Source organism: Pyrgilauda ruficollis, unplaced genomic scaffold, assembly GCF_017590135.1.
Source record: "Pyrgilauda ruficollis isolate IOZ18807 unplaced genomic scaffold, ASM1759013v1 scaffold266, whole genome shotgun sequence".
NCBI lineage: Eukaryota > Metazoa > Chordata > Aves > Passeriformes > Passeridae > Pyrgilauda > Pyrgilauda ruficollis.
Genome location: NW_024524000.1, coordinates 202451 through 228967, shown reverse-complemented (window position 1 = coordinate 228967; position 26517 = coordinate 202451). Strand labels below are relative to the sequence as shown.

The 26517-nt window shown below is 50.6% G+C and overlaps 2 protein-coding genes across 2 annotated transcripts; both read right to left on the bottom strand.

The window, feature by feature from the left end:
- Positions 1-2103: 2103 nt before the first annotated feature.
- LOC121355710 (calmodulin, striated muscle) lies at positions 2104-3145 on the bottom strand. Its single transcript, XM_041471365.1, has 2 exons — positions 2455-3145; positions 2104-2314 (listed from the first exon to the last, which is right to left on the bottom strand). Exon 1 carries the CDS (start codon positions 2938-2940, stop codon positions 2491-2493), a length of 450 nt encoding a protein of 149 aa, XP_041327299.1. The 5' UTR covers positions 2941-3145; the 3' UTR covers positions 2104-2314; positions 2455-2490.
- A 5225-nt stretch (positions 3146-8370) lies between these two features.
- On the bottom strand, positions 8371-19346 carry NET1 (neuroepithelial cell transforming 1). Its single transcript, XM_041471364.1, has 10 exons — positions 19204-19346; positions 15043-15150; positions 14162-14329; positions 13373-13435; positions 12876-12972; positions 12692-12768; positions 11798-12055; positions 11392-11562; positions 10448-10634; positions 8371-10262 (listed from the first exon to the last, which is right to left on the bottom strand). The coding sequence occupies exons 1-10, from the start codon at positions 19294-19296 to the stop codon at positions 9871-9873; spliced, it is 1614 nt and encodes a 537-aa protein (XP_041327298.1). The 5' UTR covers positions 19297-19346; the 3' UTR covers positions 8371-9870.
- Positions 19347-26517: the final 7171 nt, after the last annotated feature.

The following is a 26517-nucleotide window of genomic DNA, read 5'->3' as shown; positions in this document are numbered from 1 at the left end:
GGAAAATACCTGGAAAAGTGGTGGGAGATTGTCCATGGTGGAGGTGGGAGCAGGAGATTTGGATCCAGGAGATTTCCCCTCCAGTCAGATCCCAAGGGATCCCCCCAGTCACATCCATTCCAGGTGATCCCCATGTCCCACCCTAAATCCACCCCAGGTCCCATCCCAGGGGCTCCTCATGGTCCATTCCAAGGATCCCTCATCTGCCATTCCATGTGCTCCCATCCCAGGTTATCCCTACTCCAGATCCCACACTGGATGATCCCACGTGACCCCTATCCCAAATCCCACACCAGATGATCCCGCAGGATCCATTCCAGGTGATTCCCTATCCCAGATTCTGCACCAGATGATCCCCCAGATCCCATCCCAGGTTATTCCTTCCCCAGGTCCTGGCTCAGATGATCTTCCAGGACCCATCCCAGGTGATTCCTGGGATGGTCCCACAGGACCCATCCCAGGTGACCCCTGTCCCAAATCCCACACTAGATGATCCTTCAGGTCCAGTCCCAGGTGATTCCTCTCCCAGATTGTTCCCAGTTCCCATCCCAGGTGATCCCTGTCCCAGATTCCACACCAGATGACCCCACAGGACCCATCCCAGGTGATTCCCTATCCCAAATCCCACAGCAGATGATCTTCCAGGATCCATTCCAGGTGATCCCTGTCCCAAATCCCACACTGGATGAACCCCCAGCTCCCATCCCAGGTGATCCCTATTCCACATCCCATCCTTCAACCCCCATGCCCAGGGGCAGGGAACATCCTGACCAAGCTTTAGGGTGGAAAATCGGGATGTGGAAGGACCAGGGAGAGACCAGGGATCCTCCAAACTTCCCAGGCTCCAAGTGCATCCCCTGGACCTCGATTAATTTAATTATTAACCAACACCAGACAGAATTCCACTGGTCATGGATCTGCTGGGCCGGATCCTGCAATTCCATCAACTCCTTCTCCTCCAGAGGGACACTTTGGGGAGGAAAACCTGGATTTAGGAAGCAAAATCCCTCCTTTTCCTGCTGAAAAAAATCGGGATCATCCTGTCCATCCATGTGTCCATCCCAAGGGATGCTGGTGGGAATCTTCCCACAGCTCTCCTGAGCACCAAATTGGGGGGAAAATGGGAAAACATGGATGAACTTCCTCCATTGTTGATGGAGCTGCTGGGCCGGGATCCAGGGTCCCGTTCAGGATCATCGTTAGGAAAAACCATCCCGGGATAAGCGGAGCGGAAAAAACGCTCCGGAAATTAAACAACCCGAAAATAGAAGGAGAAAAAAAGGTCAGGCCTAAAAATACCGGGATCGGTTTGGAGTTGGATCCTGGCACGAAATAAATAATCCAGGTTTATGGAGAGGACTAATTTTAGCCATTCATTACAGCAGCCCGGCGTGACCCTGGAATTTTTTTCCGGCTGGATTTTTCTGGATTTAGGGATTTTGGGGCTGGACTTTGCCCCGCTCCCATCCTGGGAGGGTGAGGGAGAAGGTGCTGGGAGCGAGCGTGGGCGTGCTGGGCTCTGCCAGGACCCGCCTGGTTTTCCCGGGAAAACAACTGGGATTGCCAAAGTTCCCAGCCCCGGGGATGGGCCGGAGCTGGGGCTGAAGCCGTGGTGGATCCGAAGTTCCCCACGGAGCAGCTGGGCCCCGTTTGCTCGTTAGCAACGGAGCATTAATTAGAGCCATTAAAATGAATTTTCTTTCCAGTTCCTCTGTGGAGGGAATGATCCCATCCCAGGATTCCCCCTGATTGTGGGGAAACTGAGTCAGGGTGAGTTTGGGAAAGGTGAATCCTGCTCTGCTCAGTTTTGGGAGGGGGATTAGGGATAAATCCAGTTTTTCCTGGGTTGGAAGAGGGAAAAGGACTCCTGAGATCCTGGGGGTGGAGACAGATCCCAAAAGTGATGAGATTTGGGATGGGGATGGCCACATCCTGGTCTCCATCATCTTTCCAGCTATTTGGGAAGAGGGATGGAATGGGAAGAGGATGGAGATGAGGAGGGGTTTGAACCTGACCAGGATGATTTGAGGGAATATTTTTCAGCAAGGATCCCAAGAAGAAGCTGAATGAAGCAGCCACCAGGATGTGGGGGGACGTTTTTATTGGACTCAGGGATGTCAGGGAATTTTCAGTGGCCTCTGGAATATCTACAGACACGAGACATCCCATGGGGACCCCAAATCCATCTGCATCCCACATCTGATGCAGACGCCGGTTGGTGACGCTCCAACTGGGATAAAATAGGATTTTTCCAGCCTGGAGAAGGTGGGAGGGGATGGAGGGGCTGGGGGAGAACCACCACAACCTCTGTTCCCTATGGGGGAAAAAAAAAAGAAGGAAAAATTAAAAAAAAAAATAAAAGCACCACAAAAATCAAATTTTCCAACCACCAACACGAGGAGGGAGAGCCAAGATTTGGGGATTTTCCACGGACGCTGCATCCCAGGGAGTTACCTGCGGAACGGAGCTGGAGGTGGCCGACGGGGGCCGTCACTTCTCCGTCATCATCCTCACGAACTCCTCGTAGTTGACCTGCCCGTCGTTGTTGCAGTCGGCCTCCTTGATCATCTCGTCCACCTCCTCGTCCGTCAGCTTCTCGCCCAGGTTGGTCATGACGTGCCGCAGCTCCGCCGCGCTGATGTAGCCGTTCCCATCCTTATCGAAAACGCGGAAAGCCTCCCGGATCTCCTCCTCGCTGTCCGTGTCCCTCATCTTCCTGGCCATCAGCGACAGGAACTCCGGGAAGTCGATGGTGCCGCTGCCGTCGGCGTCCACCTCGCCCACCATGTCCTGCAGCTCGGCCTCGGTGGGGTTCTGGCCCAGCGAGCGCATGACGGTGCCCAGCTCCTTGGTGGTGATGCAGCCGTCGCCGTCGCGGTCGAAGAGGGAGAAAGCTTCCTTGAATTCCGCGATTTTCTCCTCCGACAGCCGCTCGGCCATGGTGCTTCCCGCCGGCACGCGGCTCTGTCCCGGCACGCCGCGGCGAGGCGCGGAGGAGGAGACGGAGCCTCCTCCCTCCCGGCGCCTCTCCCTGCATCAGCAGCAGGAGGAGGAGGCAGGAATGGGAATGGATCCAGAAGGTTTGGGAGCTGGGGAAGAAGAGTGACCCAACTCCCTCGGGCCACCCTGGCTCTCGTCCCGCTGCTCCCACGGTGGCATTTCATGGGGCAGACCCCAACAGAGCCCTAATTAGGGATTTGGGCTGTGGCTCCGTGGTTTTGGGGGGAGGTGGCAGTGGGGGTGACACACGTGATTTTCCCAGTTTTAGGGATATTTTGGAGAGGATTTGAGCTGTACAAAGGAGTTGAAGGGGTCCCCCCCAGTCTCCCCAGCCCCAGGCGGTGCTGGCAGCACATCAAAGGCGCTGAGGGAGGATCCCCCGTGCAGGTCCCGGCAGATCCCGGCTGTCCGGAGCTGCCGCTCCTGCTCGGAGCTGCTGGGGCCCTGAGTCACCTCCGGGGCCTCCTCCAGGGCTGGATCCAGGGTGGTGACGTGGGGCTGGACCAGGGGAGGGGTGTGGGGTCCTGCCCTGTTACTCAGGGGTGAGCTGAGGGATCTCCCCATTGTAAGGCTGGGTTTACTCATCTCTTACTCAGGGTGTAAAGGAGGGGATAGTGACAAATGAGGGAGTCTTTCTTCATCCATCCATCCATGGAACCCATCCATCCATGGATTCCATCCATCCATCCATGGATTCCATCCATCCATCCATCCCTCTTTCCTCTGTGCCCACAACACTCCAGTGACCTTCACCAGCTGGATCAAGGAGCTGCTGGACCCAGAAGTTCCACAGCAGAAGATAATTGGACTTTCTCAGCTACAGGAAATCGGCACCATTTGATCCCAGTTTAACCCAGTGAGGAATTCAAGCTGTGGGATTTGGAGGGAAGGGCACAAACCAAAACCCAGCCCATGGGACAACTGAGGGACCCCTGAGGAATGGTGGGATAAATCTGGGAAGGGATCGCCCTCCTGGAGAAAACCTCACATGGAAAAAGCTCTGGGTGCGTGGAACACTGCAATTCCTGGGAGGAATTGTGGGAGCCATGCTGGGAACCTGTCTGGTGAGAGGTTTCGGGGAGGGGCGGCCCTGGCAGCTCCTCCTGTGTGAGAGCTGCTCCCTAATTATCGTCTGATTGCCCACACTCGCTGCTCTGCTCCAGCTCTCGTCCCGCTGCTCCCACGGTGCCATTTCATGGGGCAGACCCCAACAGAGCCCTAATTAGGGATTGGGCTGTGGCTCCGTGGTTTTGGGGGGAGGTGGCAGTGGGGGTGACACACGTGATTTTCCCAGTTTTAGGGATATTTTGGAAAGGATTTGAGCTGTACAAAGGAGTTGAAGGGGGTCCCCCCCAGTCTCCCCAGCCCCAGGCGGTGCTGGCAGCACATCAAAGGCGCTGAGGGAGGATCCCCCGTGCAGGTCCCGGCAGATCCCGGCTGTCCGGAGCTGCCGCTCCTGCTCGGAGCTGCTGGGGCCCTGAGTCACCTCCGGGGCCTCCTCCAGGGCTGGATCCAGGGTGGTGACGTGGGGCTGGACCAGGGGAGGGGTGTGGGGTCCTGCCCTGTTACTCAGGGGTGAGCTGAGGGATCTCCCCATTGTAAGGCTGGGTTTACTCATCTCTTACTCAGGGTGTAAAGGAGGGGATAGTGACAAATGAGGGAGTCTTTCTTCATCCATCCATCCATGGAACCCATCCATCCATCCATCCATCCATCCATCCATCCATCCATCCATCCATCCATCCATCCATCCATCCATCCATCCATCCATCCCTCTTTCCTCTGTGCCCACAACACTCCAGTGACCTTCACCAGCTGGATCAAGGAGCTGCTGGACCCAGAAGTTCCACAGCAGAAGATAATTGGACTTTCTCAGCTACAGGAAATCGGCACCATTTGATCCCAGTTTAACCCAGTGAGGAATTCAAGCTGTGGGATTTGGAGGGAAGGGCACAAACCAAAACCCAGCCCATGGGACAACTGAGGGACCCCTGAGGAATGGTGGGATAAATCTGGGAAGGGATCGCCCTCCTGGGGAAAACCTCACATGGAAAAAGCTCTGGGTGCGTGGAACACTGCAATTCCTGGGAGGAATTGTGGGAGCCATGCTGGGAACCTGTCTGGTGAGAGGTTTCGGGGAGGGGCGGCCCTGGCAGCTCCTCCTGTGCAAGAGCTGCTCCCTAATTATCGTCTGATTGCCCACACTCGCTGCTCTGCTCCAGATTTAATCCAACCCAAACTGGCGGGAAGAGCCCAGGGGAGGTGGAGCTGGCTCGGATCCGCCCGGGAGAAGGAAATCCCGACAGATCACTGGGGTCTGGAGGCCTGGGAGGGTTCAGGTGTTGGTTCAAACTGTGGGAGAGGGGCTGGAGCTCACATGGAGGGGATTTGGGGTCCCTGTGTCACCTGGCTGAGGGTGGAGGGGTTGTGCTGTCTGGGGTGCCCTTGGTGCGGATCAAAGCTGGGATCTGCTGCTTCCTTCCCATGAAATCCCCATGACTGGCATCCCATTGCTGGCATCCATCATCTTCCATCCCATAGATCCCATCCCATCCCATTGACCAGCACCCATTGCTGGCATCCATCATCTCCCATCCCATCCCCATAACCAACACCCATCACTTCTCATCCCATTCAATCCCATTCCCATGACCAGCTCCCATTCCATTCCATTCCATTCCATTCCATTCCATTCCATTCCATTCCTCTGACCAACACCCATTCCCAGCAGGCACCATTTCCCATCCCATCTCATCAAGCAGCACCCACTGCCAACACCCATCATCACCCATCTCATCCCGTGGATCCCATCCCGTGGATCCCATGCCATCCCATCCCCATGACCAGCACCCATCATGTCCCCATGACCTTTCATCCCATCCCATCTCATGCCATTCCATTCCCATCACCCATCCCATCCCATGGATCCCATGACCATCCCCATGACCAGCACCTATCATGTCCCCATCACCTCTCCATGACCAACCCCCATTGTGTCTCATCCATTCCATTCCCATGGCCAGCACCCATCACCTCTCATCCCACCTCATTCCTTTACATCCCTGTGACCAGCACCCACTGCCAGCACTCACCATCTCCCATCCATCCCATCCCATGGATCCCATCCTTACATCAATTTTCAGGAGAAGGTCAAAGCCAGCCCTTGATTTTGTCTGTGCTTAACTGCACCTCATTTATCAGGATAATTATCCCAATAAAACTTCCTGCTGACCCATAAAATCCCATGATTTATGGCTTAATTACAGCATCCGGGGTGGGCTGTGGGGTAGGACAGGGAAGGGGAGACCACCACGGTGGGATCGGGAGCACGCAGCCGCCGCTGCCGGGTTTTTGGCAGCTGAATTTCCCGGGATGTCTCCACCTGGAGCTGGAAAAGTTGGTGCTTTGATGAAGGAGGGCCCCGTTAAAGCCTCACACGGAGTTTTCCAGGCTCGGTGTCTGGCTTTGAGGGGCCTAATCCAGGGAATGGGGGGGAAAATTCCCCCAATCCAGAAGGTGAAAAGCTTCCAGCTGGATTCTCCCGAGGCGGCTCGGCTGCCAGCGCCAGCCCAGATGTGCACAGATGTGTCTGGGTTTGCAGCTGCAGACACGGCGGGGGGTGGGAGGGGGATGAATTCATGGAAAAAGAGAAAGTTGGGAGGCGGAGAGGGAAACAGCTCCGACAGGGAAAGCTCTGTGGGGCCCTCCTGTCCCTGCACGAGCCCAGACTGATCCCAGGAGCGGCTGTGGGGATGGGGAAGAAACTCCACAAATCCCAGCAAAAGCTACACCCAGGTTGAGTGTGGAAAATGGGATTTTGGAGAGGGTGGGCTCGGTGTTGGTCCCAGAATGGCTGTGAGGGTCTCGGGGCTGTTGAAGTAAAATTTTGGATTTGGTGGTTTGTGGTTTTAGACTTTCCTTCCACGGAGATTCCCAAATCCAAGAGCAAACTGAACGGCAGCTCCTAAAGGGAGCGAAGGGACCCTGATCCCTGATGTCCCCATGGAGAAGAGGCTGGGATTGGGATGTGGGAATTCTCGGAGAGGACTCTGCCCCACAGTGACCCCGACTCCGGGAAGGTCCCACCTGGAAACCCTGGAGGCGTCGGCTGCGCTCCGGAGCTGGGCGGATCCCGAGGGCAAACACGGATCCGGGAGCTGCTTACCCAGGGCGGAGGTGCCACATCCATGGGCACGGACACATCCCAGTCCCTTCCTGGCACAGGGATGTCACCACAGATTCCCCTCTGCCCTTGGGAATTTTATCCTGCTGTATGCCGGGGTTCCACACCCATGGGATGGGGGGGTCTTGGCTCAGCAGAGGCACGGAGAGAGCCGGGATCCCATGGAATTCCATGGAATCCAGGGGAGCAGGGCTTGTTTAGTCTGGAGAAGGGAGGGCTGAGACGGCTGCACATTCCTGCAGGAGGGACAGGGCAGGGAGAGGAACCAGCAGGAGTTGTGGGGAATTATTTAAAGGGAATTACTTCCAAAGGGAATTAAGGATTTTTGGCTGATTTGCTGTCGGCTGCAGGATGAGGAGACACAGATTCAGCCCAGCAGACAATCCATGGGATTTCCTCTCCCTGTGCTACAGCAGCTCACTGATGCTTTTTTGCAGGAGGAGCTGTTTTTCCAGTTTCTCCTTGCTTGGGAAGGGCTGAATTCCCTCTGGATCAAATCAGCTTCAGAGGTCAGGGCTCAGCTGTAAATCCTGTCCCTAAAACCGAGCTGCTCCTTCCCTGCCAGGGGAGTGGGGCCAGCCTGGAGCCGGGATTGCTCGCCCTGGGAGAGATCCTGGCATCCATCATCTCCCATCCCATGGATCCCATCTGTAAATGTGTAAATCCTGTCCCTAAAACCGAGCTGCTCCTTCCCTGCCAGGGGAGCGGGGCCAGCCTGGAGCTGGGATTGCTCTGCTGGAGCTGCAGTCGAGCCCAGACACCCCATACAAGGTCAGGCTGGAGGTTTTTGGGAAAACTGGATGGCTTTATCCTGGTACAACAACTCCCTGGAAGCTTCCTTGGGATCAGCCTAGCAGGATCCCCTTCCCAAGGATTTAACATTGACTAAATGAGGACTCTCCTGCTGATGGGGGTGGATCTTCTCCGTGGGCGAGGAGAATCCCAGTGCTCCCTTTCCCTGACAAACTGAGCAGTCCATCAACTCAGCTGCTGCGCTCGTGTCCTGCCTGGACACAGCAGGAACAGGACACGGAGCTGGAAAATGCCAGCTTGTCTTGCCTGGACATGGAAGAATCATGGCAGGAGGACAGGGGTTCCTCCTGGAGCCTCAGCTTGGAGAGATCCATCTGAGAGAGCCAGCTGGACACATCCCTCCCTCCCAGGCAGGACTCGGATGAGGCAGGAGAGGCCGTCAGGAATTTAATGGAACTTGGCACTGGAAACTGTACAACATTTACAGAGAACCACACGCTGTGTCTATGTACACCCGCTGCCCATTCCCAAAGTTCCCGGCTGGACACGGGACAGGCAATGACAATCCTTGGATGTGGAGTCACCAACAAGCTCCCCAAGCCTGGATTTCAGGATATGGCTCCCCAAGCCTGGATTTCAGGGTCACAGGGATTGCAGGACCCCACTCCCCAAGCCTGGATTTCAGGATATTTCTCCCCAGTCCTGGATTTCAGGTGACAGGGATTGCAGGACCCCACTCCTCTATCCTGGATTTCAGGTGACAGGGATTGCAGGACCCCACTCCCCCATCCTGGATTTCAGGGACACCCCGCTGTGCTCAGAGCTGTCACCACTTTGCTTCCCATGATGCTCTGCAGCACCATTCCCAAGCCGGGTCTTTCCCTGGATTATCCCTGGATCTTTGGAGTGCTAGAAGATGGCAGTGCTGCCACCCTGAGTATTTACAACCACTCCTTCTCCTCTCCTCACACCTCCATCACTTCCTCTCCTCTACCTTTCTACCACATGCAAGAACCCCTTGGTTGCCTCCAAGTCCTGCTTCCCGTTGGGAAGCGTTTCATTTCCAAAAGGCAACAAAAACACGGAATCTACCTTCGCTCCCTGCTACCCCCTCTACTCACTGCTCCCCAAACCCTTGACAACGTGCCTACAACCTTCCTACACCCTAGAGTAAAGCAGTTCTCTTTCAGTAGTGTCTCCCCCCAGCCCGTGGATTGCTCCGGGGTGATGTGAGGGACAGTTGGGACACCACCCCTCGGAGCACGAAGGATCAAGTACTGGAAAGGAAATGCCAAGTCTGAGCAACAAAAATACAAAAATAAAAAAACCAATCAAAGGAAACAAAAAAAAAAAACCAAACCACCCCAAAATCCCAACCCCCAAACTCGAAACAAAACTAATAAAAAAATTAAATAGTTGGCAGGATACAAGAGTGAGACAGAGGAATGTACAAAGGACACACAGAGATCAAAGATTCCAGTAGGTGAATTGAGAACCTGTTGAACCTGGGGTCTGTTTTTGTAGGATTTTTCCTTTTGGAACATGCAAATCTGCAGGAATTACCATAACCACACACCAGAGTGACTTCAGGTGTTGAGTCTTTTAAAGGACTTTTGCAGTGTTGATCAAAACCCCTGGTGCTGCCCAAAATTCTTCTTTATTTCCCATCCTCTACCACAGCTGTGGAAAACTTCAGGAACCCAAATTTGCTCTCCAGATCTACCACGAGGGTTTTGGAAACCCCTCATGGATTCAAAGTGTAAAAACAGGCCCCAGCTCAACAGTAACTGCACACCAGTAGCTGCCATTCCAACATAAACCCAGGATTTGATCCGCGGAGCGGCTCCGAAGGCGCTCCCGGTACAAAAATGTACAAAAATTATTTATAAATTAACAGTTTTCCCCCAGGGTGGCACCAGGGCTCCTTCTCCCCCTTACACCAGCGTTTCTTTCCGCTTCCCGCTGAGCTGCTTCTCCCTGGATTTTCTGTGCCCGGATGAGGTTCTGTGGGATTTCACCCCTCTGGCTTCCTCCGAGTCCAGCATGGAAGCGCACTCGGCCGCGCTCTCATCCAGCTCCATCTCGGATATTCCCGACTGGCGCTTCTGGGCTGGGATGTTGGGCACGGAGGGGTTGTTCTCCTCGGACTCCTCGCTCAGCTCTGGCAGCTCCTTGAGCTCGGGGGCGGGAATGTTCCTCTGGAAGGGGGCGATGGCCGTGCGGATGCAGTTCACCCACTGCTGCTTGTGGAAGACGTCGTTGGCCTGCAGCGTGTGGGACTGGCCCGGGCTGGGATCTTGGAAACGGACTCGGAAGATGTTTTTGGCTGGGGATAAAGGGAAAAGCAGATCAGCTCCGAGCTGATGTTTAGAGATTCCATTGGTAGGTTTGAAATCCCAACAAAACCCCACCCCAAATCCCCAAAATCCAGCGGGGAGACAAAGATGTTTTCTAATCCAAGCCCTAGCTGTGAATTCACGGCCACCACGGACGGGCTGATTGGATCCGTACCTTTATCAGAATTTCCAAAAGCTCCTCGGAAGGAGCCTCCCATTTTGACATCTCCATCCTGGAGGTCTTCAAGGAGCAGCTCCTGGACAGGGATGGGCTGGCGGTACACCTGGAACGCCTGGCGCTCGTTGCGGGTCACCGGCCGCGTCAGCACCAGGATTTCTTGGAAGAGGAAAACGTAGAGCTTCTGGAAGGGAAAACATTCCAGTATTCACTCTGTATTCCATGAGGTCACACATCCTGTGGGATTCAAGGCCACCTTATCTGCAGTTTCACCCACAGTAATTTTCAGAGTCTCCGGTGACAATGCCAAGGTCTGGCACACACCAGGATTACATCAGCAGCTTTATTATTTTATTGATCCCTAGAAAGGGAATGATGATTCCCAGATGCCCGGGATAGGATGATTAGGAACCGTATCTTTCCTGTGTGCATGGAATGCCTCGTGTGCAGGAGTAAAGCAGCCAATTAAACAACAAAACCAACGCCAGTCAACAGAGAAAACATGAGGAGATTTCAGGTTGATATCAGGACAAAAGGCAGCAAAGCCCGGAGTGCAGGGGGTGGGAGATAAACTCCAGGCCCAGCCCAAAACCAAACAGGCTTTTGCAGGAACCCTTTTGTTTGGAAGAGCCAGGGCTCCTAATGGGGAATGTCAGAGCATTACTGGGAAGTAAACAGTGGCAGGAAATCCCTCTGGATGGAGAGCACTTTCTGTGGGCATTCTGTGCTAATGATTTTCCAGCTTCCCAAAGGCAATTGTGGAGCTGTCAGCAGGAAACTTTCCCTTACACCCTGAAATGAGGCTGACAATTAAGGGATTTTCCTGTGCTCTTTTATCCAATATCCAAACTATCCCTAAGGATGGAAGGCTCCCTGCCCTGAGTTTAAACCAGCTCTGAGGAAAGGTTTGAGAATTAATTAGTAAACCAGGAGGGACTTACATGTCCATTTTTATTCTTCAGCTCCCCGTGGCACAGTAAGGCTTTGCTGCCTTCAATCCTTGGATCCTTCTGCTTCTCATCCAGGTATTCCAGCTTGTCAATGTAGTACTGGCACTCAGACTCCCCCTTCTTCAGGTTGATGTCAGAGAGGACTCCTTGGATTATGGATATCTAAAAACCCAAACAAACGATTAAGAGGGATTAACTGCTTCCCTGTGTGACCTCTGCTTGTGCTCCTTCACAACTCCAAAGGGTGCAATCCACATGGATTGATCCCTCACTTTCCCTGTCACTGATTTGTGCCCCTCAAGAAAAACCCCCTGGGAACTGCTGAGGGTTTAAGGAACATTTCTGGAGCTCCTACATCACATCCTTTGGTCTGAACAACCAAATCAGGATTACTCACGGCTTCCTCCAGGATGTGGATATCGGGATGGTCTTTGGGAGTGTGCCTCAGGATCTCCTTGAGGAGCAGGGGGTATTTGACCAGGCGGCTCCGAGGGATGTCCAGGAAGCTCCAAAGGTCCAGCTTGCGGCTGAAGGGAGACTCCAGGCAGCGCTGCAGGAAATCCTGCACTCTCCTGTCCTGCTTCTTCTGATCCAGGAGGGCTTTGGCTGCCAGCTGGTTGCTGCAGTAGCCTTTGTAGGCGTGGAGTCGGGGTAACTACAGGGAACAGAGCAGATTTAGGAGTCAAGATTCCCTGTGGGAAAAGCTGATGTCACTCACACGGCAAACTCGTAGAGTTCTAGAGCACTCACTGGGGTATTTTTCCCAATAAAAAGATAAGGGAGGATCTTGTGAGGAGGATGAGCACAGGGAGCCCTTGAAGCTCCCAATGTTTGGAGGAGCACAGGGAGCCCCTGAAGCTCCCAGAGTTTGGATGAGCAAAGGGAGCCCATGAAGCTCCCAGTGTTTGGATGAGCACACGGAGCCCTTGAAGGTCCCGGAGTTTGGAGGAGCACAGGGAGCCCTTGAAGCTCCCAATGTTTGGATGAGCAAAGGGAGCCCATGAAGCTCCCAGTGTTTGGGATTAGCAGGGATAACACTTCTGGAATCACACTGGGACAAGGAGTCCAGGAGACATAGACATTTCAACACTTAATAAGCAAGTAATTCTGAATCTCTGGGGTGAAACTGGGGCAAATTCCAGCTGACAGAATCCCATTGTTTTCAGCATTGCCAGGATTTCCCTTCCAGTCTTACACTGATGGCCACAAAAGCTCCAGAGCTTTGCAGCTTCTGCCTTTAAATGTTCTCTAAGCTCAGTTTTAGCCTATTGATTCCATATTCTGAACTCACCCATTTCACAAGGATGGGCCCAATCTGCTCCACTGTTCCATCTGGTTTTGTTGCTTCTCCCAAACTTGCCAGTAAGTCTGGAATGGAAACAGGGAAAGAGGAATTGCACCAATGCTTTAACAAGTAACAGGAGAAAGCAGAGAGGTTAAATCCTAGCAAGCACAAACCACCCAGCTGCTCTTACCTTCATGCAGAGGAATGTAGGAATCCAAGTCCCCAAAAATGTGAGTGAGTTCCTCCTCAGACATGATGGAGAGTTTCAGCATGGGATCGTGGTAGGCCTGTCAAACAAAATATATTCAAATGTGCCTCAAAGCTGATTATTTAAACTGATTTATCAGGTGAAAGAAGTGAAGGCAACAGAAAGAGTAACACTGATTTGATGCTAGAATATTTACTCTGTGTGAAGCATGGAGGACTTAAATGAAAAGCATTTTCCTGTCTGGACTATTCCCAGCTGGGAGAGGGAGTCCCCAAGCAGCCCTGCACAATCCTTTTATGGCTGGGTTTGCTGCAACCATACCAGTGCTGGCCCAGTGCTCACGTCAGCTCTCTGGGCCAGCTTTCAAACTGGGGGTTCTGGGGCTGATAAAGCTCCCACGTCATGTTTGCAGGTGAAAAAAAAAAACCCTCATTATTCCCTGGAATGTCATCACTGACTGCAGGAAAAATCCCACTCACCTTTCTGGCCAGCTTCAGGTCTTCAATCAGGTCCTGCTCTCCCCTGGACATTTCATAGATGGCCTGGGAGGAAGGGGTAAAGCACCCAGAGTTATTTTGAATCCCAGTCTTGCTCAGAAAGAGCCTTTCAGCTCCCATGATGTACAGCCCACCCTGAATAGGCCTTTGGCCACCCCAGTCCCTCGGTGGCACCTGGGCATGACAACCCCGAGTAAATCTGCCTTCCTAGCCCTGAGAAAGCAGCTTTGCTTCCAAGTGTGTGAAAGCCCTGATGGCCCCTGCACGAGCCAAATTAAATACTAGAGCCTTTTAAATCACTGCTTTTCGCCAGGCAGGGCTGCAAACACAAAACCCCCGAAACCGCAGAGGTCAAATCCCAGGCGGCTTCCGGCGGCTCCTGTGCCGTCTCCAGAAGATTTGTCCAAGAACTCCAGGAAAAAGGCAAGCCAAGGCCTTGCTGCTTGGCTTTCAACCAATTGTCAGGAGCTTTAGGAGAAAGACAGCTGGCTCTGCGAGGAACCTGAGGTTGGGGCAGCTGCAGAGCAGCCAGCGGGGCCGGGGCTGGGATTTCAGGAATGCCGTGGAAAGTTTGGCATCTCCGAAGGGTCACACTGGGGAGATGAATTCCAGAGTGGAATCCACCTTTTCCCATGGTGCAGACATAAATCTTATGTTTAGGTGCACAGGAAGATGCAGTCCCCCCCGAAAGGTTGTTACTCATTTCCCAGCAAGGGAAGGGACAAAAGGCCTCAGCTGCTGTTCCCAGTCCTGTTTTCCACGGGCAGTTACCTCCTGGCGCTTGATTTCCTTGGTGCTCAGGGATTCTTTCGTGTTGACATCCAACATTTCAGACCAAAGGACGCTGTTCCTTCTCTTAGGGGGAGTAGGAGCAGCAGATCTGCTGCATGACTTCTGGGTACAGCCAGGGGATTTGTTGTCACTGCGAAGGGTGAACGACTGCAGAGATTAAAAAAAATAATGAAAGATATTAAAAACAAACATGGAAAGCTAACATTTCAGGAGTATTAGATTCTCCATCCCATTCCCAATCCTTCATCCTCCTGGGTTACCCAGGGCAGGAAAACACACCCAGACACTTTTCCTCAGATAAAGGAAAGCTTTAATCAAGCTGCTGAGAAAGCCCAGAGCTTGGCAAGGGTTTCCATGCCCCTCTCCCTGCACTGATCCGCTGGGGAGGAAGATGGGAAAGCAAAGCTTGGCTTTATTTCCAAGCTATGAGGAAGTAAATAAACGAGGATCATAACTCTTGCTCTGAAGAGGTTAATGAGAAGGCACTTGAACTTTGCCCTGGTGTTTTGCAAGGTTTCTAAAAGCCAGACGTGCTGTTATCTGCAGGTGAGAGCACAGAGCTCCTTGGCACACACTCTGTGCCAGTGCTGGGCAGCAGGGTCAGCTCCATCATGCTGCAGCACACGTGTGCCCCGGGCAGTTTATCAGCTCTTTATCTGAAGCAGTTGATTTTATTTACTGTTGAACCTGTTTGTACAGCACTTTACACCCGTGCTCTCCTGAGGGAGCACTTTCCATCCCCAAGGCCCAAGAAAGCCCACACAGAGCTCCAAGAGAAGCCTCAGAACCCCACGGGGTGCCTGTTCCACCCCATCCAACCAATCCCTTGCCCAAATCTCCAGGTTTTGCTCTGTTTTTACCTGGATTGTCTGCCCAAAGCGTCGAACTGCCCCATTTCTGACAGGAGAGATCAGGTTAGCCAGGGAGGTGACTCGTGCTAAAGGCCGGACCCGTTTAGTGCTTGGCTCCTGCAAAGCAAGCAGAGAACAAATTGTCCTGGCTGTGCCTCCCTTGGAAATTTCTCAGGCAGCTTCCAAAAGCACAAACCCACTTAAGGAGTGGCAAACACAGCAAGGAGAGTGTTTGGAAGCAGCCATTCATCTTTCAAGGCTATAAATATTTGTCTGAACTTTAAGGCAGCAATTAAACTGCAGAGGTTTTTGCCCAGTGTTAAAAGAGGTGAGAGAACATCAGTGAGAATTCAAAATAGGGCTCCAGCAGGGACTGTTATGCTTTGAACAGAAATAGATTAAAGTGTTCTCTGACACTCTGTGGCAGCTAAAGATGGAGCTGGGATCTGCTTCTCCATTTTCTCATCTTTTCCTCTGAAGAAAGAATGTGTTTTTCCATTTTATTTTGGAGAGCAGGGCAGCAGTGGGGGCCCAGCACAGCCTCGGCAGCTCCTTTAACAACCAGCGAACAACCACAAGCTGAACATTCCTGTGAGGGACACGCACACAGATAAAGCTGAAATCCCTCACTTTGCAAAGTTTCCTCCTCCTCCTGCTCTCCCCCACCCCCTGCAATGACTGCAATTTTTCTTACACGTTGTTTAGATTTGAAAGTTGGAGCTTCTGCTTTTCCCCACCGCTAATCCCTGCCGGGAGCTCAAGTCTGTCCTGACCCAAACGCTGCCAAGAAAGAGGAAACGCCCCTGGAAAGCTCCTGCTGCTTCAGTTTTGAAAATTCTGTTGGCAACTCGACGTGTTTGACATCAAAAATATTGTGTGGTGAGGGCTGGGCAGGAAAGGTGTGCACAGGGACAAGCTGGGAAGAGATGGGCTCTGAGTTAAGGCTTGGAAAGGGCTGCAGGATTGTCCTGGTGCTCCCAAACATCTGGCACAGGGTTGGACGTGACTCATGCTCAGCACAAAGCTCAGATCAGGACAAGGAAGCAGAACAGCCTCAATTTGGGTTCATCTCGGTTAAAACTGGTTAATTATTGCTGAATTTGTACTCTTTCAAAAGGCTGTGGAGGCTGCTGAGGACGAGCTCTGGGCTGTTTCCATTCCCAGCCCAAACCCTTCGCTCAGAAGTGACAAATGTTGAAAACAAAACTAAAAAAAAAGGGGAATAGGAACACCCAGAGCTGGATTCCAGTCATGAAGACTGAAGGAGCACAAAAGCTACGTGTGTGTAAGATCTGATTTCAGCAACTCGAGCCCAGCAGCGGCCCTGCCCACACGCCGTGTTGGGCAATAGAGGAGGAGGAGGAGGAGGAGGTGAGCTCACCCTGAGCTCAGCCTTCAAACTTGCAGGGGGGAACATGAAAAGAAACAATTTATGAGCCGTGCAGGAAGAAAAGAGCTCTTGGCACAGCACAAAGCTGTGCTATAAGCGTTTGGGGAATGTCAGAGTTAGGAGGGTACCATAAAAATGGAGAAAAGCTGTAAAAGTGTCCTCGATCACAAGATCCTCAGCTGGGTTTAAGTGGGACACCAGGAACTCCAAGTGGGACACCAGGAACTCCTCCACTGGGCTCAGGACAGGGACAGCCAGGGAAAGTTAGGCCAGGCTCAAAGACAACAAGGAAGGTTTAATTTATTGCAGATGTTTCTGAGTGGAAGGGAGGTGTTTACTTCTAGAAAGTGCAGGATGGATAAATAAAGGGACGTGGCCTAGGGAAGCTTAAGAAGTGTAGGACTGAATCAGGGAAGATGCAGACACAAAGCCACCCACGGCTCTGGCAAGGCCAGGGATAAAAATAACCTGGAAAAGCAAAATGTGACACTGCAAATGAAAAGCAAGAAACCTCAAGCCATGGGGAGGCTCCAACAGGTCACTGGTGAAGGGTCAGTGCTGCAGCTCTGCAGAGATCCAGTGACAGGGCCGGGAGCCCAGGGCCGTGTGGGAATGTGGGAATGCCTTCCCTGCACATCTGTGCCCGGCTGAAGTGACACGTGCGCGTGCCCGAGGGCTGGCAGCAGGAATTCCTGAGTTCTGCTTAGCAAAAGGCCATTTTTCCTCTCTTAAAGGAGGAAAAAAAAAATTTTAAAAAATTCCCACTTTGTGTCTGAGTGCTCCTCAGACACGGCCCGACTGCCAAAAAAACCCATCTGGTTGTTCTTCTCCTCCTGAAGATCGTTTGATCCAGAGCAGAGAGGAGGAAAATAAAATCCCTGCGCTTGGAAACTCCCCCTTGGCTGAGCTGTGTTTGAGCCCGGGGTCACGGACTCCCCGTCCGGCCGGCGCGGTGTAAGCCGAGACTCCGGGCGCTTCATACTGCGGATAACTCGGGCTCAGGAGGGTTTTTTTTTTAGCTCTGTACTTGCAAACAATGACTCTCCTGTCTCCACGCCGTCTTCCTTACAGGAGCCAGATTACAATAAAGTCTGGGAGGTTTCTGTAACAATCCAGGGGTGTTACAGCACTCGTAAGTAATTAAAACCCCAGAGGGGTCAACAGCTCCATCAGGAAATATTATTTTTCCAGAGGACTCTTTATTAAAAGTGAATTAATACATCACGAGAGCAGCCACTAAAGCTAATTTTGTGCCAGGCGAGATTTCACACCCCTGAAATTCCTTCAAGGGCTTCTAAGTGCAGGTTAACTCCTGAAAAGATTGCACCTTGCTGGAAAGAAAAGCAGGCATTACTTCTGAGCAAGGTTTTTTTCAGCAGCACGCCCACAACCTTTCCCCTGTGCTGGGTAATAATTAGTGGTTTTTACGAGGATCCCTTGCTCGAGTGCAATTCCTACGTGCCGCACACAATTCCACACCAGCCCCACACAAACACGGTGAGCAATGGCAAAACCACGCGTGACAGAAACTTTTCCTCCCGAGCCAATTCAGCAAAAAGGGGATTTTAGTCAGCAGCCTGAATAATTCCTGCCAGAAATCATCAACCACCTGACCACGTCCATGGTAGATTCACACGCAGAGCCTCAAGATGAACAATCAGACCATTCCCAAATCCAACAGCCCATTCCCGACCAAACTCCAGCTCAGACAGAAGTGCTGGCTCACTCCAGAATTCAGAATTAGAGACGATTTACTCCCCTCCCAGAGCTCTGGTTTCTGTTATTTCTCCCCCAACATCTGGTTTCCCTTTTGCACAATGAGATTGCCCAAGTTTGGCTGTTGCAAAGCCGGGATTTGCTGAGCTTGGTGACTCGGCGCTGAGCCCTCAAAACCCAGCCATGTCTGGAGACGCCTTTTTTTTTTTTTTAACTTTTCCACCTCATCTCGCCACTAATCTGAGCAATAAACCCAGCCCAAGGCAGCCGGGCCCTACCTGGCTGCTGAACTTTTGCTCCTGTCGCAGCAGGAGGCTTGGGAACACCTACGAGGAGTGCAATTATTGCCATCAGCATAACAACACGCGATAAAAATAACAATACTTCCATCGAACGCACCGGCCCTCAAAAGGCCGACAGACCCCAGGGGCTTCTCTAAGGTTTAAGCAGCAAATAAGCACCTAATTAGGAAAAATCCTGTCAGTGGAAAGAGCGCTGAGAGATAGGCGATTTTATAATGGAAAGAGGCGATTTTTAAATGAGAACAGCGAATTTTTAATGAAAAGCTATCTGGGGGGAGCGGGGTCAGGCGAGGCACCGAGATTGGTTTTGGCTCACGCTTTGGGGACTATGAGCTTAAATATATATGTATCTGTAACGTATATACATTTATATAAGCCCTGTATATATATAAGTATATATTTATATAAATATATACATACACATGGGCTTAAACATATATACAGTCTATAAATCGCTGGGTGAGGCGCCGACATCGGTTGTGGCTGCCTGGTCCCACTCTTTGGGGGCTATGAGCTTAAATATATTGTATATATATATATAGACACACATAAAATATATGTACACATAGAGATGAACTTAAAGACACATACATACATATATATGTATATATAGTTTTTTTAAACCGCTGGCTACCCTGCGCTCTGCCCGGCTCGCCCCCTCCCCTCAGACGCGGAGAGCGGGAAGCTGAGGGGGCTCCCCCTCCCCACTCTCCCCTCAACTAAATCCCATTTTCCCCCCTCTCCAGCCCCTGCTCCGCTCACCTCCTGCTCCCTGAAGTGCTGGTTCTGCGCGTCGATGACCCGGATAGTCCTTTTGATGGGCAGCAGCCCACCGAGCTCGTCGTGCGCCACCATGGCCGCAGGACGCGCGACCCTCCCTCAGCCCGCGCTCATCGCGCTCTGCGCCCGCCGCGCGCCGCACCCCCGACCTCACCGCAGGGGGCGGGGCCAGCGCACAAACCACGCCCCCTTCGTGAGAAGCCACGCCCCGATGGATGCCCGAGGGCACTGCGCACCCTCCCGGAGCCCCAAATCCTTCCAGAACTCTCCCAAAAAACCCTCCCTTCTCCCAAAAAATGCTCGGCTGAGGGAGCCCATCCATGGGGATCCATGGCCAGGGAGCTCCCAAAGGATGGAGCAGGCTCTGCAGGGCAGGGGGACACGGCTGAGGGAGCCCATCCATGGGGATCCATGGCCAGGGAGCTCCCAAAGGATGGAGCAGGCTCTGCTCCAGGGCCAGAGGTGGCACCAGGGGAACGGGCAGGGGCTGAGCCCAGGAATTCCCCCTGGATTTGGGCAGAACTGCTGCCCTGGGCAGTGCCCAGCCCAGAGGGGCTGGAGTCTCCTCCCTGGGCCATTCCAGAGGCACCTGGACACTGCCCTGTGCCCTGGGATGGCCCTGCTGGAGCAGGGACCCACCGGGGTCCTTTCCAACCTCACCCATCCTGGGATTCTGTGAAAAACGGGACCTCCAAGAGACTCTACTGCAAGGAGGGCAAAGAGGCTGTCCCATCCCACAAAGCCAAGCATATATTTGGTTTTTCCCCCCATTTTTAGTGTTTTTTCCTGGCACTTACAGCCTGGCTGGACAACCTCCTTTTAACAGCAGCTCTCCTTGCCAGCACTGGAGTATATAAAACCTTTGCTGCTGCAAAATGTTTAAAAAAATAATAATTCTTGTCTAGACCTGTGCTTTTAAGTCTGCTCTGAGCTTTAAAGTTGTGCTGGCACAGCTCTGGGGCTGGGCTGAGCCTCTCCCCCTGCTCTCCCAGGGGAGCCTGTCTCGGCAGGCCCGGCTGGAGTGCAAAGGGTTTGGATTTTCTGTTTGTTTGTTCAAGTCCTTTTATTCCTGGCACTGCTGCAAATCTCTGAAATAAAAGCTTTCTTGTGCTGGTAAAAATAAACTTGGGTTGATTTGGCTGCTTACCTGTGCTGACCAAGCTGCTGCTTCAAGGAGAGAAATTTGGGGTGGGTTCCAGCAGGAGGTTTGCAAACAGCGTTTTTCAGAGTCAGGAGGAGGAGAAAAAGGAAAATCCTGCTGTCCCCTCCCCTGGATTTTTAATTTTTTGGCTTTGTTTGCTTCTCTCAGCAAATCTGCAGCCACTTAACCTCTGCCATGCAAGGCCAGGACACTGAGGATTCCCAGAAATTCAAGATACACTGAGTCTCTCCTCGCTGAAGGGACAGACTGTGACTCTTCCAGACACAAAAATGCTTTCCTGGATTACCGAAATCCTCTATTTTTAACACCAAAGTGACGCTGACTCTGGGGAGGAGCAGACAAACCCTGCCTTGAATTGATCTTTTTTTTAGAGAGTATCGAACCCATTTCTCCTAAAATCCAAGGTCCAAGCCCTGTTAAACTCGACCTAAAGATTCAGGAGCTCATTTCTTTGCAGGGCCAACTAAAAGCAGGGGATGAACAGCCGGGAGTGAGGGGAGGTGTGAGGCAGAGTCACACCGAGGTGACACCGAAACACTCCTGGTGTGTCCCACGTCCCAGAGCTCCTCCTGCTGCCATCTGAGGCGTTTGGTGACATTTGGTGACGTGGGTGTTGCATTGTCCTCGGGGCAGGCCCGCGTGGCGCGGCCACGGGTGATCCCTGACTTTGTGGTGACACTTGGGCAGGTGATGAATTCGTGGTGATGCAAGGCCCAGCTGAGGTGACGGTGAGGAAACGTTCCTGGCCTGATGGGACAGAGCTTCAGGGCTGGCTCTGGGCCAGGCAGAGGGATTTGTGTCCTGGGAAATGCCCTGCCTTTGGAGAAAGGCCTGAGAGCCACCAATTCCCTGAGAGGAGCAGTTCCCAGCTGGCCCACGCTGGGGTGGGATGGTTTCTGTGTGGCAGCTGGATCTGTACTGGTCATCAACAGCATTTTGGGGTAAAATCCATCCTGAGTGGTGGAGATGAGCACCATAAACCCATCCCAAGGGATGGACATGATCACAAATCCATCTCAAGTGGACGTGAGCTCCATAAATCCATCCTGATGGATAGAGATCATCATCATAAATCCATCCCAAGGGATGGACATGAGCACCATGAACCCATTCTGAGGGATGGAGACCATCATCATCATAAATCCATCCCAAGGGATTGACATGAGCACCATAAACCCATCCTGAGGGATGGAGATGAGCACCCTAAATCCATCCCAAGGGATAGACAAGAACACCATAAATCCATTCCAAGGGACGGAGACAAACACCACAAACCCATCCCAAGGGATGGAGATGAGAACCACAAATCCATCCCAAGGGATGGACATGAGCACCATAAACCCATCTTGAGTGATGATCACCATAAGTCCATCCTAAGGGATGGAGATGATGACCATAAACCCCTCTCAAGGGATGGACATGAGCACCAAAAATCCATTCAAAGTGATGCAGACAAGCACCACAAACCCATCCTGAGTGATGAAGACAAACACCAAAAATCCATCCTAAGTGGTGGAGATGAGCTCCATAAACCCATCCCAAGGGATGGAGATGACCACCACAAACCCATCCTGAGTGATGAAGATAAACACCAAAAATCCATCCCAATGGATGGAGATGAGCACCATAAACCCATCCCAAGGGATGGAGATGAACTCCCAGGGAAGGCCACGAACCTGGAGAAGCCTGCAGACAGCCAGGCTGGGATGTGCCTAAGGACAGGTCCAAGAACCCTTTCCCAGGATCACGTCCCTGGGATGCCCAGCGTGGCTCTGGGCATGCTCCAATTCCTCCATGTCCCTCACCTGTCTCTGCTCCACCTTCTGCTGTGGAAGAGGGAATATCTTAAATTTACTGGAGTCTATTGGGATGCCAACCCATCCTGAACAAGGCTGTGCAACTTGGGAATGCTTAGATAAAAGCCAAAATATGGGAAAAGGAAGGAGCAACAACTCAGATTGATGGATTTCCCTATAAACCCTGAGTGTCATTCCAGCTTCCCTCCAGCTTGGGACACATCCTTCAACCCAAGAGATCTCCCAGTGCTCCCTTCCTCTCTTCCCTGTCCTTCCAGGAGCCTCAGGAACGTGGCCGGGCCAGGCCATGGACACCAGACATGGATACCAGACCAGTTCTTCCTGCTCTCCTGCCAGGGGGTATCCACAGCATTCCTGGCCTGGATTTCCACGGAGATTTTCACTTCCAGGAGCAAAATCCTTCAGTGACTCTCATCCTGTTATCAAATCAGGGAGCTGGGAAGAGTTGGAGTGACAGGGAATCACTCAGCCCTCAGCTTTCCTCTCATTTTCAGGCTGGGATTTCATTCCCACAGAGCTGTTTTCCTTGAGTCCTGGGTAGCCTCATCCCTGTGATATTCCTGGAATTTATTCCTGGAAGAGCTGCCACCAAATAAAAATCCTCTCTGGGGTATTGCCATGCCAGTTTGTTATTTCAGCCCCAAAGCATCATCCAGTAAATTTGAGATTAACAAAGGATGAACTCCGAAGAAAACACACATTCAAATTCCAAAATTCCAGCATGCAATTCCAGGCTGATGGAAATTTTTAGAGATAAAAATGCTGGGTTGTTGAAGTGCCACCTGGCATCTGCCTTATGCCAGGGGTTGCCAGAGAGTGGACACGCAGGAATGTTGTCCCCAACAGCTGAAAATGTCCCCAGGGTGGACACACACAACCTGATCCTGCATTTTCTCTTGGAAAACCTCAAGGCAGTGAGATGATGGAGCAGCAGGAAGACATGAAAATCCCAGCAGGATTGGGATTTCCAGCCCATCATCACAAGGAGAATCCTTAGAGCACCCTGGAATTACAAAGTTTTGGCAGGAATGAGAAGGTTTTGGGGAGGAAAGAGAAGGTTTGGGAAGAATTATAAGATTTTGGGGAGGAACGAGACGGTTTTGGGAGGAAAGAAGGTTTCTGGGAGGAATGAGAAGGTTTTTGAGAAGAATTAGAAGGTTTTTGGGAGGACTCCAGCCATGGAATGCCACTCATTGATGGCTTCAAGTGGTCTGCACTGGCAAGAATCCAGGATTTTCTGGAAACAAGGATTTTCTCCCTCACTCCTCTTTTTTCAAAGCAGTTTTTCACATTAAAAATAAAATTAAATCAGTGTTTTCTGCCTTGCCTGGAGATGTTTTCCCCAGCAGCTTTATCATCCCAGCCTGTTCCTTTTTCCCTGACAGGGCGTTGGGATGAAATGGATTTAAGGTCCTTTCCAACCCAAACCATTCCATAATTCTGCTGTCCAAACTTCTCCAGCTCCGGGAGAAGTTGGAAATTTGGGCTGAAATCCTCCCTAAAATGTGAGGGACACTTGGAGAGGACACAGCTTGGGGGGGTCAGCAAAAGGATCCTCACCGAGATTTCTCTTCCCTCCAGAAATCCCCGTCCCTAAATCCTCACAAGGACTACCCAAGAGGAGAAAACATCACCCAAAAAGCGATTTTTTCGCTCGTTTTGCCTCGGGGGAAATTGAGTCTCTGCCCTGGCAGACGCTGCCAGTGTTTATTTAGTTGCTAACAACCATCAAGATCCACACCCAGCCCTTGAAAAAACACCCTCCTGCTTCCTCCCTGACTCAGCCGCGCCTCACTCGGCCCTGGGGCGCTTTGGGATCACCAGGGGCCCCAAACGCACCTGAAATGCAGAAATTAAAGCAGGAAAAGCTGAATTTCCTGCCCAATTTTTAATAGTCAGTTTTGGGGGCAGTTTGGAATCACAAATGGCCCCAAACTTGCCTGAAATACAGGATTAAAACAGGAAAAAAATGGAATTTCCTGCCCTCCATTCCTGATTTTTATAGTCAGTTATGGGGGTGATTTGGGATCACCAACGGCCCCAAACTCACTTGAAATAATTCAGCTTTAAAGTAGGAAAAGCTGAATTTCCTGCCCAATTTTCCCAGTTTTTTAGGAATCAGTTTTGGGGGCAGTTTGGAATCACAAATAGCCCCAAACTTGCCTGAAATGCAGGGATTAAAGCAGGAAAAAAATGGAATTTCCTGCCCTCCAAACAGCCCCAAACTCACCTGAAGTGCAGAAATTAAAGCAAGAAAAACTGAATTTCCTGCTCTCCATTCCTAATTTTTATAGGCAATTATGGGGGTGATTTGGGATCACCAAAAGCCCCAAACTCACTTGAAATGCAGAAATAATTCAGCTTTAAAGCAGGAAAAACTGAATTTCCTGTCCTCCATTCCTGATTTTTATAGGTAATTATGGGAATGATTTGGGATCACCACAGCCCCAAACTCACCTGAAATGCAGAAATTAAAGCAGGAAAAGCTGAATTTCCTGCCCTCCATCCTCATTTCTTACAGTCAATTACAAATTATATTTTACAGCAGCTCTAGGCATGATTCCAAGAGAAAATTCCCAATTTTCTCCCCAAAGGAGGCACAAGAGAAGAGGCTGAAGGAATGCTACTGAGGTTTGGGGAATATTTGGAAGGTTTGAAAACAGAAGTCTCAAAGATTTGCTGGATCTGGTTGGGTTTTGAGTAAAAAGCAAGGAAATAAATCAAAACAAAGGCATTTCATGGCTCTGGATGATCCCCCTGACCATTCCACATCCCACATTCCCAGTGTGTGGAATAATCTGGATATGGGAGCTTTAAAAAGAATTGCTGAAGCTTTTCAGAAAAAAAAAAAATCCCAATTAATAAAAGAGATCACAATTGATAAAAATAAAATCCCAATTAATAAAAAAGATCCCAATTAATTGAAAATTAAATAATCTCCTTACCTTTATTTTAAAAGCATATGGGGTAGGGTGGCAAATTTGGGATTTTTCAGCTACATTTGCTGGAGCTGAAATCCCATTTTTGCTGCAGATTTAGAGAGAAAAACCTCAGAAAATCAATTTATCAGGGGTTAAAAATATATGTGGTTTGATCAGTACATGATTGAATTATTGAGATTTTTCTCTTGTGATTTTATTTCAGCTGGGATGGAGCCAAATTTGAGGTTTTGGGTTCATTTTGGTTAAGTGCAGACAGAGGAAAGAACAATTTGGGGACAGCTCAATGGGGCTATATATTTTGAAATTTTAAAAATCCTGGAGAGGTGGGATCAAAAATCCTGGAAATTTCAATTCTAGCAGCACCATTCATGTATTTTAACAAAAAATTGGAGTTTCTTTGGTTGGTGTGCCTCAAAATCCCACAAGTCCAGCAGAGGCTGATCCTTTTTAAAGAATAAATTAAAAAATGAAGTGAAAGAAAAGCTGACCTTTAGCCCAGGGATTTCCCTTTTTTCCTTGGAAGATTTCTGTGAAAATGATTGTTGATATTTTCATTTCACAATTGCTTGGTGGGAGAAACCCTAACACAGGGAATTTTTTCTCCACATGAAGAGCTTGTCCAATTTAAAAAAAAATTAAAGAAAATGAGAAAATCCTTCTCCTTAGGGCAGATTTCCCTGTCTGAACATTCCCATTGCATCAGGAGCCCAGAATTCCCTCAGGAACAAAACAATCCCAAAAAAAAAAATCAGGTTCAGAGGGTCACAACCTCTTTTTTTTTTTTTTCTCTCCTCCCATCCTGGAATTTCAGGATGATCTGACCGGGAACAGATCCAGGTTGGAGAGGTCAAAACGAGAATTTGCCTGGGCAGAATCCAGAAATGCCAGGAGAGTAATGAATTCTGAATAAATAATTCACAAGAAATAATTCAGAAGAATTAATTCAGAATAAGTAACCCAGAAAAAAGGTTCAGAAGAAATAATTCAGAAGAATTAATTCATAGGAAATAATTACTAAGAAATAATTATGAAGAAATGGATCAGAATAACTAATTCAGAATAAATAATCCAGAAGAAATATTTCAGATGAATCGTGCATAATTAATTATGAATAAATAATTCAGAATAAATAATCCAGTAAAATTACTCAGAATAAATAATTCAGAATAATTAATTCAGAAGAAATTATTCAGAATAATTCAGACGAAATAATTCTGAATAATTAATCCAAAACAAATAATTCCGAATAAACAATCCAGAAGAATTATGACTAAATTATTTGGAATAATCCAGAAAAATTCTTCAGCATAAACAATTCAGAATAAATAACCCAGAAGAAATAATCAGAAGAAATAATTCAGTAGAAGTAATTAAT